Here is a 15,770-nt window from a genome sequence, read left to right on the forward strand (position 1 = left end):
GTCCTAAAATATTTTATTCTAGGATGTTGTATCTTCGTCACTGTCAAAAATATCAAATTAGACTTTAGTATCAATAACCTCAAGGTATGTAACAAAGCTTGTCCCCTGGGCCGTACAAACATCCATACACACCACGTACTCAGTTCTCCTTCTCCAACTATTAGACTCTTTCTCAAATAAACCTCTTCCCTAACCTTCATCTTTCCTCAATTCATTCAGTCACTGTCTTTTTCTCTTATTCACCTTATTGGTTAACAAATATGTATGAGCTTGTGTATATAAATATGTGTAATGTTGGTGAAAAGGTAAAAATATTTGATAATGTGTTACGAGTTTTTATTTAGTAACAAAAATAATGAATGTGCATTCGAGAAACTCCAAGCTACGAAATAAATGGAAATGCGACTTGGAGCACTGCTCAAGAAGGTATACTAGACTAGACTAAACAAGTAGATGGCAAAAAACAAAAATCTAGTTAAACAAGTATCATCATCATCATCATTATCATCATTTTTTTATTGGAAAGAAATGTATCCTATCGGCATACTACCATCTACATGCCAATCAAAATCAAATGCATAAACCCTAAACCGTATCTGGAACACTAATTCATGCATGTTTTTGGAGCTTTTGTTTATTCCCTGTCCAATTTAGGCGTGTACAAACAGAAAGAGAGAAGAGAATCGAGATGAAGCTTGCATGGGTTGGGTTGCGTCCTCACCGGGCTTGCAATCAGAGTCCTATCCAAAACATTTCTGAAAGCCCATGTATGTCATCAGACCCCATGTGTCGCTATCAGAAAAATGGGATGCCAGCTTTATAAGTTAAATAATTGAAAACAAGTTTGACTGACAGGGTGGAAGGTTGCCTCCACACGTCACCTTCACATTTCCTATCACTGTCAAAGCTTTGGTGGGGTTGCAAAGGTGAATTTTGAGTCTGCATCATATGTGTTTACTGGGTGAAAAAAGGAAAGTAAACCATGAGAAACAGGTCTCAAGTGTTGGCTTCCCAATTGCAAGACTTTATTAGATACGAACAAAAGCATAATAACAATATATATTCATTCATTCATTAGTTTTTTGTACAGACTTTTCCCTTTCTCCACATCCACATCTATATATCTACGCAAGATTTCTTCGTCCCCACCTACTCCTTAACTCTTTCAATGTCTATTTCTTCAAATCCCATGTATATCTCAGTTTCAGGACTCAGGCCAAGATCCTATAAAGTATGGACCATCATATTTCATTTTATGCCTACTTCCTTATCACAACAATTCCATTGCCAATCCTTTTCAAGTTCCAACAGCAATTAGACTGAAATCGTAGACTTTAGTGGAGGAAATTTGTGTGCTGTTTCACTTCATTGACTCCACTGAACTTTTACCCCCAGTGTTTTTCAGCAATTGCTAGGTAAAGCCCAAAGGTATAGGACCCTCATCTACATTTTTAACCCACAATATATGTAACACGAGTCAGATACGTTGTAACTACACCACATATCTTCGCTCAATTATGCTATACACGTTTGGTGAGCCTAATTAAACTAACGAATTACCGCACTCAACGAACCTTCCATGTATTTATCACAGATGAATCTGAACCCAGTGAACCTTATACCACATTGTATCTTAAATATATATAGAAATGCACATAAAGATTCAAACTTATTGATTTGATTACCCAATTACCCTAAGAAATTATATATTAAAATATGACATCATTGTCACTGCAAGTGAATAAAATGAGACTTCACTATCAGTAATCTTTAAACACATAAACATCCTATCTCTCAATATAAAAAAACCCATAACAACAGCCAAAGAAAGCCATTTTTTTTTATTTTTCCAAAAACAAAACCTTTTTTTTTTCTTAAATTGCTTTCGTATGGTACACTACACTACAATGTTTGCATTATTTGTCCATACTTCCTTGCCTTTGGAATCTACAAATTCATTGATAAATGAAGAGCACACACACGGCCATATCCTATTCTCTTTTGTGCCCATAGGCTCTCTTTCTTTAGAAATATATAAATATAATGTGGACAGTGGTTGAATTTCTTTTCTTTTATCAAAAGGTCAGTGTTTGAATTTAATTAATCAGCAATTAGTTAATAATGGAAAGGCTAATATACTGAATAAGTCCTTGAACTTTACCACTTCATTTGAATATATCCTTATACTTTCATTACATTCAAATAAATCCTTTTTAAGTTATTCGGTATCCAACTAGGTACTTAATCTTTGATTTATAGCAAACTAAGCAATTATTGTGTATTCTATTGTTAAAATATTTAACATTTAATATTATTTAAAGAGAAGGGATTGTATGAAACTGTAATTCCACGTCATCCTTATCTCTTCCCGATAGAAGAACGACAATTCAGATTTTTCATCTTGATTTTAGTATTTTTTTAGTTGGATTTGAAGTTTTCAAGAGGAAAAAGTTGAAAATCAAGAGAAAAAAATCTGATTTGTCATTCTTTTATTGAAAAGGAATAAGAATTATATGGAATCACGATAAGAATTAATTATATAATTTTATAGCGAGCATTTATTTTGATTTAGAATTAATATATAATTTTGAATGTATATACAAACAAATAATTGTCTATGTTAAAATTTAACATATAGGCTTAGTTGCATATTCAATAAAGATATAAGGGCTTATTTAAACAAAATAATAAAGTTTGAGGGCCTATTGAATATATTAGCCTAAAGGGAAATGTTTAATCAGCAGGAGGAAAGAAGCATGCATTTGGCAAATGGCAGTGATTTTAGTGAAATATTTGCATGCCAAGGACCAAACTATTGTAAAGCAGGTGATGGAGACCCTAGAGGCTAGAGGTGGTTGAAACAAGAGTAGCTCAGACATTCATGTGGACAGATACAAACATATTAATTAATTTCATACTTAGTTAGATATAGTATGATTGATTAAATGAATTAGTTACTCTCTTTTTCCGTCCTTGGAATCTAATCACTAGCTAGCTCCTAAGTCTTAAACTAGATATGAGAGGGTATAAAGTTCCAGGATTTTATGACAATGACATTAACAATGTTTGGTGGTATTGTGAAAATTAAAGGAAAAACTCGAAAGCAACGGAAGAGATAAAGAGAGAGAGTGTGTGAGGGGGGGGGGGTGGGGTGGGGTTTGGATGGATGGAGCAGAGGTGGATGTTGGTGTGAATGTATTTCTGAGTTTGGGAATCACAGAAAGACAGTGAAGAAAGCCTGCAACAGAATCCAACATCCAAACATGGTAAAGCTTAGGAAGCCACCATCCGCATAGATTCACAATCTTTTTTCTCTCTTCTGCTGCTGCATCCATGTAAAATAACCCCTCTTAGCTACGTGCCGCCCACTTGTTTCCAACTCCTCTCTACAGATATATATAGAAAGAGAGTTCAAAATTAACAACCCTCTTCTCTTTCTCCAACATGAAATTTATTAACTAGTGGTTTGGCCTCACACTTGCATGGAATATGGAGGAACCCTTTCATTTTCTCTCTGCTTAGCTTCATAATTCGCTTCCTCTCAATCTTCCAAGTCTCAAAAGAAAGAATCATGGAGAGTAAGGGATACAGAAAACTAAACCTCACCCACAAATCTCACTTGCTTTTCTGTTTCTCAGTTTGGGTATTGGTTAGCATCATCACCACTGCAACCACATGCCAACGAGGTATGCTCTTTCCCCTCATCTAACGAGAAAAAGGAAAACCTTGTATGGTATGTAGGGAGATCTTGACCTCTAAATCATTTCCTATGGGCGTCCAGATTCAAGGTCTCAAATCGATGGGTCCTGTACTCAAACAACTGTTTCTACTTCTACTATCTCAACTCAGCTTGCTATTATGCATGATAATCTGAATTTACCCCTCTGTTTTTTTCTTGGACAGCAGATTTCAGTTTTCTACTGTTTGCTCAAGCCGCGGATGGTATTTGTTCTCAGGTGAGTCAGTTCACACTGCATATGTTTCTCAAATCCTTGCTCTAATAAACCAATGCTATGATCTTATACTAGTATAGTCTTTTAAGGGCAATCGATCTAGACACCGTTGTTAGCGGGTTAAAATTTTGTATAAAAAACGGGGGGTTGAATCAATCAAAGAGTCCATTGAAATAAGTGGTGTAGAGTAGAGTAGAGTAGTGCAGCCCTTGGGCAGGGAAGGACCGACACGAGCCTTGAGATGCATCGAATAGAATCATAGTATCATAATGTATGATTAGGGCTTCACGCCACCTCCATCTCCATCCGGAAAACAACAAAAAAAGAAATCAACACTCGTGAACCCCGCGGCAGCATTCGCCAATCGCCATTGTAGAATTTAGAATTATCATCTTCTTAATTTTAACGAGTCTGTCTCGGTAACTTGCGGTAGCAGAGCTCAGCGCTTTAACCCAAAACACGTACTATCTAGGACTAGGTTATATATTTGTATTCTTCCCTCCCTTCCTTCCCTTCCCTTCCCGTGAACATAACTGTTCTCAGGTTTTTGTAGGGGGCAGATTGGTGGAATAATAGAACCATAGATTTGGATTTTCATCTACTAAATTATCATGTAGGTGATGACTAGGATTCGGTTGTCACAGGAAATTGCCCAGGAGAACCAAGTGTCTATTCCTGTTGAAATCCAAGGACACCCTTCAAGCTTGCCCAGGAGAGTTTTGAGCGGCCCCGGATCATCCCCGCCACGGTGTGCCTCAAAGTGCGGCAAGTGCACGCCGTGCAAGCCTGTTCACGTGCCGGTACCTCCTGGAACACCGGTCACTGCCGAGTACTATCCAGAAGCATGGAGGTGTAAATGTGGCAATAAGTTGTACATGCCATGATGCTCGTAATTTTGTTTGGTCATATAAATATATGTGTAGTGCTAGTACATGTGACAATGGAGAACAATGAATAGACCATTGCTGGTTTTACTGTGATTAAAATAGGGTTTCTTTTCCATCAAATATATATGTAAAAAAACAGTAACATATATATTGTATGTGATAATTAACAACAGATGAGACGAGCTGCTCACTTTGAAAAAACCCCTTATAGCCTAGCCTTCCTTTTATACGCTATCAACTAATTATTATATACTCTAACTCCATCTTCATAAAAAAAATTCGTTTTATTCCTCCATTAATTTCTTTTTATCTCTTTTAATCTTTTGAACTTCAAAATGGATGGATTTAGGAGATCAAGTAGACCATCTAATTACCCGAATCAATTGTCAAGTGTTGGCTCGTCACTTTTCCTTCCAATACTAATAGCCAGCGACTAACATCGTAATTTACAGAAACTAGTAAATAATGTGATGATTCTGATAGGGACTTTTTTTAAAAAAAAAAATTGTTTTTTGAAAACTACATAATGAAAAAAATTAAGAAATATGTCTGTCATATGCCTTTAAAAATTAAAAAGCTTGGAAAAGAAGGCTGTGGGCTGGGTGCAATGGTGCTAAAGTTTGTTTCCTGCAATCACGTGCATTTTTCTAAACACGTACGGCATCAACAATGTCAATGAACATTCAAGAACGCCATATATTTTTAGATAAATCACAAGAATAGGCTGAGCAGAGATTTGATTTCATCATTCAAGGCCAGGAACAGGACCCCGAATGAAGCAATGATAACTTCCCCTGTGCGATGTTTATGCTAAATTTGTTTATTATTCATGGGATTAACTGGCTCTTTGCTGCGTGATTTGAAATGGTTATATGGGGAAAGCAACACCTACCACCATCAACGCATCTAGGAGTTTTAGATGGTTTAGCCCAAGATAGGTATGACCTTAAGGTAAGTTCTATAATTATCAACCGTGAAAAACTCGTATAACCATTATCTATCTTGTGAAGGTTGGCTGCTTACAATTTTTCGCCTATGCCAGATTTTTTTTTTTGTTAATATTGCTCCTTTTATCTTATTTTTCATGTTGATCTTCTGTTTCTGGCCTTCTGGTGGCTTTTTTGTTGTAAAGACCTGATTCTGGAACGTTTTGTATTCCAGTTCCTTTTTGAAGACATAGTCCTAAGAAATGAATCTTCTAACTGCCAAAGGAAAAATAAAAAGAATTCAAGGGGTGCTTACCCGAAAGATTGCTCGATTATTTTCATAATATTTATAATGTTTCGATAATTACAAATGAAAATTTATCTATGTTGTTAAGAGTTACAAATGAAATAGTACAAGTGTTAAGTTCTCTTGGTTATTAGATGTTGCATCTCTTAATTATTAACTAAGAGTAATATGATTATTTAAATAGATACTTATTTAAATAAGTATATCTATTGGTAATAGATGTAACTATCCAAATATATATAAACCGGATTTTAGTTTCAATGACTTTGAAAAGAAGTTTCAATGTGTTCTCCCATTTTCTAATATGCATAGATTTTTATATACTAGAAATTTTTATAAAAATTATTATTCTTCTTATACATATTGTTCAATGTTCAATGGGTTATTTTTGTTAGTGTTAAATGCAAATGTCATTGGGCATTATTATATTATGAAGGTTCATTTGTCAGTAACTCTTGACCAACATTTATGATTAGGAAAAATAAAACCTTAGAAAACTGTCATGATTTCACGTCTTGAAGGCTTCATTAAATTCTCATGATTTTATTCCTAAGCTCACTTAACAATAATTTAAAGTTTGATGTTTGTGCATTTATGAAAAATTAAAGAAGATATATTTGTTCACCGTATAGTCGCATGTTGTAATGATCCGATTTCAATGGTGTCGTAAAATTCGGTTTCGAACTGAATTAATTCAATTGAGTTAATAAATAAGTACAATAGAATAATTACGAGTCACATATGAATAAAAAAGGTCGAACTAAATTATAAAAAAGATAATCACTATTAAGATTTGAATTAAAAAATGAAGTGAGGCCTAGTGGAAATTTAAACTAAGGCCAAAGTAGCAATTTAGCCATTTTTAATGTCATGACAATGTTTAACGAAAAGTTGAGTCATCACACTCCACTAATTAAAGTTAAGATAATTAATTTTTTTATATTAGTAACTAATTAACTTAATTAGTTTGACAATTAGTATATAAATACATATGTAAATTAAGTGGGAAAGAGAAAATTTTACTTCCATCATTTTTTTCTCTTCCACCGTTCAGTAGAAAAAAAAGAAAACAATTTTTTTCCTCCTGATCTGTCATAATTAGATATATCAAATTAGACTTCTCTGGTATATTTAAGGAGCTTGTTTTCGAGCAATTTCGTGTCTTTTCAGTAGTTTTTCGTAGTTTTAGGCTTTCGATCAAATGAGTGTAAATGTCTCTTTTTACTTATTTTGAGATCCAAATTGGCCAATTATACCATTGAGGGCCATAATATATGATTGAGTGTTGTAGGGACGTGTTGGAGGTCGGAATCGAGGGAGAACATCACCAAAGGAGAGGAAATCACAATATTCCACCTTTGGAATCGCAATACCTTCAACAGGCCCCAAGATGAATACCACCTATGGTATCGCGATATCCACTTTGGGTATCACGATACCCACTTGCCAAGGAGAACCCTAAATTCTAGACTGTCGATGATGTCGCGATATCTTACCCTTGGGTATCGCGATATTGATGTTGTGAAGGGACAAAAAAATGACATCAGAGGTAATTTTGGTCCAACCGAAGCATCAATCCATGAAGGGTCGTTCAAGGGCAATTTGGTCAAGAAAAATTATCAGTAATAACTGCTAAAAACAACCAAATTTGGCTGAGAAGAGAGGAGACACACACGTAAGCTTAGTTTTAGATAGTTTCTCTTAGGTTTTCCTTTAGTTTTTCTCTACACTTTTCAAGGGTTTCTTATTTTTAATCTTTTTAGTTGTAGATTTAATATTTTTCTGCAACTTTTCTTCTTGTTCTTGTTGTTATTCAAGTTAGTTAAGTTAGGTAACATTGTAGCTTAGGTTTATTTGCACTTTTAGTCCATTTCATTTGCTTGTAATGACATTTCAGCCTTTAGCTTAATGTATTTCAGTTTCTTTTAGTTTAATTTATTAAAGACTTCAACTTTTATGTTTCTTTTTCTCTCTTTTATTGTTGGATGATCCTGATTACTTTTATTTTATGTTTTCTAGAGTAAAAATCCAAGCTTTCATCTTTTTCTTAAGTTTTATGTTTATGGCTTCCATGTATGCCTCTTTTATGTTTGTTAGTGTGATTTGTAGCATAGGTAACTAAACTCTTAAGAGGGTGGTTGATGGAGATGTGGATAAGTTAATTTTTGGATAAGAGACTAAATTGTAATAATTTGGACCAAATTGAATGAAAATAAAAACTTAGGATTGACGCCCTAAAAAGACATTTAAACAAGTGAGACCGAGAGGTAATCTTGTTGAGTATCAATTCATTAGTCCTGGGTTAGTCGGTGAGATCAAGAGATAAACCGAATCAATTCGTCTAAATTGGTAAAGTTGAGACCAAGAAGTAAAATAGAACCATTAGGAGTTTAAGCAATTTAGGTCTCTAATTCAAGAGTTAGTGAACCACATCAAAGTCAACCAACCACCAACTGTTAGTTAATTGTTAGTTTCACACATTTGCACCTTTTTACAATTTAGTCCTTTAGTTCATTAGCTATAATTTAGGTTAATCTCTCCTTAATTTATGATTTGTCACAATATATCATTTAATGATTAGTTGGTTAGACTCCTTATCTTGCGTGCTAGTAGTTTGGAATTGCTCAATCGCTACCTCTTTTAGGTTCGACCCCTTGGAACACTTTGTGTTCCGTCGAACTATAAATATTACAACTAACATTGTACGCTTGTAGTTAAAACCCACTTTCCAAAATAATCTTTGCAAAATCATTCGTTTTAACGTGCACGTACGCGCACAAGTCACCTCCATTCCTTCATTGTCGTAGCTTCAATTGGGAAGATAGGTGAGTTTTGATTTTTAAATTTTTTTATGGAAAAATATTAATTGATGATATATATGAGTAGCCACATTGTTTAATTAGAGTATTAATAAACTTTAATTTAGTTTTCATTGGTGAGAAACTTGAGAAAAATTGAGGCTAAATATTCAAAACATGCATGGTTAATTCTAGATAAAACCATGATAGGAGTAATTTATAAGTGTGATAAAATTGTTGATTTAAGCTTCAATTTGTATTTAAGTAATTTAGTTAACTACATGTTAATAGGGACTTATTTGTAAGGGATGAAAGTTTTGAGGTTTGAAAATAAATAACAGTTGTAGAAGGTCTTTATATTGTATTTGCTAAGTTTGATTTAAATTTGATTGGGTAAATTGTGAGAACCAAGTATTTTGGATATTAAGATGTATATGGACTAAATTGAATCAATTGCATTCATGTATAGACGGCGCAAGACCATCCTAGGACAAAGGGAAATCCAAAGCCATCAGCGAATAGATACTCTAGTTTATGCTCTCATTTGTTAAATAATTAAATGTATATGCTTGGTTTGTCAAATGATCAGAAATAGCTAACTACCAATATGGTTATGTTTGAAAGGTACATAAATACCTGATTATGTGATTAAGATCATAGTGTATGTGATTTATATATGTATATGCTTGTTTAATAGTATGTGATGATTAATAATGGAATTTGCGCTATTAATATTGTCGAATAAAGTCGTGGGTATAGTTGGCATGCCATAGGGTCCGTATTGATAGGTAAGAGATTCAATACTATACGTGTACATATTGTGATAGTTCTCCAATACCCTGGGGGCCAAGAACGTATCACCAGCTCAAATACCCTAGGGGTACAAGCGTATTCTGTGACAGCCTTAAAACGACCCTAGTCGGAATGTGGTTTCGGGACCACAAAACCGAGGCATAAAAATAATTTAATATTTATTTTATTGCCTATAATATGTGTTAACTCATGTGTGACATTTTTGATGTTTTAATTTAGAGTTATAAATGTGAATTTCATTAGAAAGGACCTAGTAGAAAACTTTGAAAGTATGACGGGGAAATGTGTGATGACTAATTTAAAGCATGCATGCAAAATAATAGACTTGCATGTCAAATTTCCCCCCCTAATAGCTAGTGGCCGGCCATGACAAGGAAATATGGGCAAGACATGTCATGAAACATGTTTTGTAAGTGCATTATGTAAGGAGAAATAAAATAAGATGCATGGGTAATAAAAAATAAAAAAAATTGTGTGTGAAGGCTCTCCCCTCCCATTGCCGTGAGTAGAGGAAAAGAGAAGAAAAAATTGTTGTTCATCTTTTTTCATTTTCTTGGAGCTGAAATTCTAAGGAAGAAGGAAGGGTTCTTGCTTCATGCTTGGTTTGGAGGGGATTAGGAGGAAGTTTGGCCATACTTGTGTCAAGATTAAGGTATGTTTGAGGTTGTGCCATGGGATTCATGCATGTTTTTAGTTGCTAGCTTGATGTTTTATTAGCCCATGGTTCAAATCTTTGCTATGTCATGGAATGATATTCGCCAAAGTGGATGTGGTGTTAATGCCATTGCATGCTAAATATCAAGCTTGATAATGATACATGTGATGGGGGATTGAGGACTCTTAGATTTTCTTTTAGCATTTTTGAATGAGATACTAAGTTCTTTGTTTAACCATGACCAAATTGAAACGGTATGGTGTGGTGGTGTATTCGGCCATGGTATATCCATAAGTACGATTCATGCATGTTGCATGGTAAGTAAGATTTGAGCTTTGGATATGTGTTTATATTTGGATATAAGCAACTTGAGATTCGGCCCTTGCACCTACATGAATATATGTTTGCACATGATGTATTGGTATGACATGTATACTATTTCAAGGTGTATATTTGCTTGTGATGATGTTTCGGTTATGAAGGAAATGATAGATGTGTATTGAGTTACAATATGGAATGCGTTAGTTAGTAAAATGTATGCTGTTTTTTTTTGTGTGGTATTAAGTGTATAATTGGCCTCAACATGGACATGCATATTCGGCCACATGAGGGGAAATGGTGTGCATGCATTCGGTTAGAGGCAAGCATATTGATGCCTATTCTTGGCTTAGAAAATCCGGCTAAGGAGAGTACTAACTAATGTGTTGAGTTGATTCATGATTTCCGTACATATGTGACTTTAATGTCTAATGAAAATATGTGGGCTAAGTACCTTGAATTCCTCTTTCGATGCTCAAATGATAAAACCAATTTATTTGTTAAATTAAGCTCAAGAGCAAAGGGGAGCTAAATCCGATAAGGGAAGGAAAAAGTCGTCGAATAGCCGTCGAAATCGTTCGACCACGTCCGAGGTAAGTTCTCGAGTAATGGAACTTAGATTATGATTTGATTAGATCATGCTCTTTGTGTGTGGCTATTGAGCGAAATTGCAAATGTGATAAGTGACTTGTGTTTGAATTTTGCTAATGAGAATGAAATACTGAATGTATCATGATTTATTGATAATTGTGCTTGGCTATTTGAATGATGTCCGGCTAAGTCCCGAAGGCTTTGTGTTAAGTGACCATATCCGGACTAAGATCCGAAGGCGTCAGATGCGAGTTAATAAATCCGGGTTAAGCCGAAGGCATTTGTGCGAGTTAATAAATTCGGGTTAAGCCGAAGGCATTTGTGCGAGTTACTAAACCGGGTTAAGTCCCGAAGGCATTCGTGCGAGTTACTATAACCGGGTTTGTCCCAAGGCATTTGAGCTAGTCGTTATATCCGGTTAAATTCGAAGGTACGTGATTCGAGAACGGCGTTCTTGCTGTAAAAATTTCGTTAATACGCTTGAAAAATTCCAGCAATGAGGTATGTTCGTATGTGCTTGAAATTAGTTGATTCCTTGAATGATATTCGCTCGGTCGAGTAATGAGCTTCCGGTATTTGGCTAAGATGATCCCTTATGTATGAATATAGGGGTTGGAATGTGAAATAAGTATGACATTGAGAATTTGTGCATACGAAATTATCCGTTAGCTATATGATTGCTATGCTTTTGTTGTGCTGGAATCCCTTGCTCAAACTTACTAAGCATAAATTGCTTACTCCGTTTCTCTGTTTCTCTGTTTTATAGATTTTGCTCGTTAGCTATCGGATTCGGGATCATCGAAGTCGAAGTCATCCACACTATCAAAGCCCTTTTGGTATTCTTTTAGTTGAACTCCGGATATGGCATGTATAGGACTACCCTTTGCTGTTTTTCAAATACGTTTTGTGATGTATGTGTGTACAGCCATGCGAAAATGGCTCGTAAAAGTGGGGTATGGCATTAGACTATTTGTGTTTATGTATATATGTATGGTTTCATGATGTGAGCATGGACTGGAATGGAAGTGTTAGGCAAATGATCAGCCATTGGAATGGCTAAATATGAGTATATGTGGACCTATGTATGACAAAACTCTAGTTGGTCCATGAAAACCACGAAATAGGTAAAGTTTACCTTGAAAACAGATACGGACAGCAGCAGTGGTGAGTATTTGAAAAAATCACTAAAATTTGTAGGAATGGAATTAAATAGTGAATAAATTATGTAAATGAACCTTGATGAATCTAATTTCATATGGAAGAAACGAAACGGTCATATGAGTTATATGTTAAGAGATATTAAAGTTCTCGTGAAACAGGGCCAGAACGGTTTCTGGATCCCCTGTTCCGACTTTGGAAATTCATTGTAAATTAACCAGAGATGATTAGGAGTCATGCCATATATGTATAGATTCCTCTTTGAGTCTAGTTTCTAAAGAAATAAACATCATCAGTATTGAAGACCTGTACTGGAAGATATCCAATTCGTAATGCATAAAGGTCAGTGTAGTCGAACCTTGGAATAGGGGAGACTTTAACTAATAAACTGTACTAATTGGCTTGACCAAAAATTCTAGAAAAAAATCTGTAGATGGACATATGAGTCTAGTTTCGGGGAAAAATTACAAAACTGATTTTCGAGTTTTGAAACTCAAGATATGATTTTTAAGGCGACAGTGATGCAGTAACCAGCTTGTCTGGAAATTTTTAAATGGACAGTGAAAATGATTAAGTTAAGTTTGTGTGCACCTTGTGTTCGACTCCGGTAACGGACTCGAGTACGGGGTGTTACATATCCTGGTGTGGTTGGTGGGATCGATGCATTTATGCCCAATTAGCACTTCAGTGCATATTTGGTGTAATGGTTGATTGATTCGAGTATTCGTTCTTGTGTTTGATTTGGTTAAATGGGATTAAAATGTGAAATTGACGTGTAGAATATATATGAATCTACAATGAGATATTGATATTAATATAAAACTTGATTTAGATATGATAAATCATATGCGAATACCCGGAAGGTGCATCAAAATTAAGTTACGTGAAAGCAAGCAAAATGTTGACAAAGATGTGATTTAATGATCACTGATATGAAACCGTAAATGGTTTAATGATTTCAGGTGTTTATGTAATGAAAATGTTGTTATTGAAATAGTTGTTGGTTAATATGAATAATCTTCCTAGTTAGATGCATATTTGGTTTTTATTAAGTTTATAATTGAATTTAAATTATGTAGCAGTAACTATTACTCAACGTACGGATTTATTTGTTTCCATGCATAGGTTTTGAATAAAATCTATAGAAATTTCGCGATTAAGCATCCAATTTTCCTGATCAATTTGGGAATTTTGGGGACTCTTCTTTTTTATTCTCGTTTAAAAGTTCAAGTCAAAAGTCAAAAGCTATATAAAAAAATAATTTCAAATGTACGGTCCATGATATTTCACCAATAAAATATTCTAATGACTCACATATAGTCCCACTTCTAAAATATCTTCAATCTAATATTTCAAATATAATCCATGTAAAATGACCAAATTCCCCTTCATGTGGTAAAATTGCATTTCAATCCCCTTTTTTTGTCTCATCACTATTCTTTATTCCATCCAAGGACTTAATCCTTCAAAATTCGTTTAATTTATAATTTTCAATCATAATTAACAATTATTCATTCTTAAATTGCATTTGAGGACCTTTCCCAATAAAAAAACTTACAATTTAGTCCCTGAACTCTTATTTTGATTTAATTCAGTCCCAAAAATCATTTTGCTTGCACCCCTACACTATCATGATCATATAATACTTAATCAATGCTTTTTCAACTCATTTCCTCAACATTGGGAAAATGGCACTATAGTCTATATATTTTTTAATTTTTCCAATTTAGTCCTCAAAGTTATTTCCATCGAATTAATAATCAATCTGAGTCACCATTATGCTCCACAATAATTATTAAATTTTATTTTCCTTAATTTTGTCAAATTACACTAGTGTTGTAACACCTCCTACCTGTATCCATTGCCGGAATAGAGTACGAGGCATTACCAGAGTTTACTGAGCATTTTCAGATAATTCTGAATAATTTATTATTCATATTCTGAAAATAATCATAATGTCCCTCTATTGGGCCCTTAAAGCCCAAAACATACATTTAAACATTCAATTCACATTCATGTCACATAAATGTATAATTTAAACATTCAATAACTCAATTCAAGTTGCACGAACTTACTTCATTGCTTATTCGTATTTATAGTTTTACTAATCCGAAAACTTTTTCTTTTTCACTTTCAAGTCTCATATTTGAGCCACCCAGATTTTTATAAATAAATTTGATCATCATTTTTATTTATTTCATATTCTAATACATTCAATTAATCTCTAGGCAAAATTACCATTTTACCCCTAAACTTTTGATTAATGACGATTTCATCCTTAGACAAAGAAAAATAAAGTTCTTGTAATTAAATCCTTGTTTGAACCTAAGTATTCTTATATATATATTGATAAAAACCCATAAATTCTATAAAATAACAAAATTTTCCACAATTTCAACACTTTTTAATTTAATCCCCAAAACATGTTTTCACCCGATATTGATCTAAATTAATAGTTTCATTCAATTTTATAATTTAAATAATAAAACAATTCATTTCCTTCATTTTGGTCATTTTTGACATTTTTACAAAATTGCCCCTACAGTTTTATTTCTTTTATTCAATTTAGTCCCTGAGTCTAAAACATACAAATTATCTATTTTAAATGTAAACCTATTAAAGGTGGCAACAAACAACAGTATGTTTATTACCCGGATGAAATATGAAATACTTCTCTAAACTTTTTATCCCATTTGCTTCTGTTCGTTTGGTTACAACTCCTAAGTCTTTGAATCTCAAACTTACTTCATACTTCATCCGGAATTATTACCTTGTTGCTCTAACTTGAACAAGAGCTTCATATTTCATCCGGAATAATTACTTTGTTGCTCTAGCTTTAGCAAGAGCTTCATATTTTATCCGGATAACTTAGTTATTATTTTTTTTTCTTGTGTGAAAAACCCAACAAAACCCTTGCTAGCTGAAAATTCATATGTTTATTTTCCTCCTCCTCCTCTCCATTCCACATCCTAAATATATATAGCATTCTTATAAGTAACATTATCTATGATCTCACTATTTACTTATAAATTTATTTAAAGCTGTCCATTCATGTCTTAGTTACTAAATTATTTTTAATTTGAGCTACAGAGATCCAAATTAAGATCCGTAAATTTTTCCTGAAACTTGACTCACATATCTTTCCACCATAAAATTTTCAGAATTTTTGGTTTAGCCAATTAGTACAGTTTATTCATTAAAGTTTCCCCTGTTTCATTATCTGATAGTTCTGACCTCTCTTCACTTAAAATTAATTATCTCACAGTACAGAACTCGGATAATGTTCTCGTTGGTTTATCTTGAAAATAGACTCATTAAGGATTCTAAAAATATAATTTTTAGCCTCTAATTATTTTTCTCCAAA

General features: G+C 33.8%; 1 protein-coding gene across 6 annotated transcripts; it reads left to right on the forward strand.

The window, feature by feature from the left end:
- Positions 1–2,783: 2,783 nt before the first annotated feature.
- LOC108480921 (EPIDERMAL PATTERNING FACTOR-like protein 6) lies at positions 2,784–4,939 on the forward strand. 6 transcript variants are annotated; one of them, XM_017784056.2, is made up of 3 exons: positions 2,784–3,686; positions 3,904–3,956; positions 4,571–4,939. In XM_017784056.2, the coding sequence occupies exons 1-3, from the start codon at positions 3,572–3,574 to the stop codon at positions 4,835–4,837; spliced, it is 435 nt and encodes a 144-aa protein (XP_017639545.1). In that variant the 5' UTR covers positions 2,784–3,571; the 3' UTR covers positions 4,838–4,939. The 6 variants fall into 6 exon arrangements, with proteins under 6 accessions (XP_017639545.1, XP_017639546.1, XP_017639548.1 ...); XM_017784057.2 differs by having other exon boundaries at positions 2,790–3,686; positions 3,907–3,956; XM_017784059.2 differs by having other exon boundaries at positions 2,792–3,686; positions 4,598–4,939.
- Positions 4,940–15,770: the final 10,831 nt, after the last annotated feature.

The sequence above is a fragment of the Gossypium arboreum genome, chromosome 1, assembly GCF_025698485.1.
Source record: "Gossypium arboreum isolate Shixiya-1 chromosome 1, ASM2569848v2, whole genome shotgun sequence".
Lineage (NCBI taxonomy): Eukaryota > Viridiplantae > Streptophyta > Magnoliopsida > Malvales > Malvaceae > Gossypium > Gossypium arboreum.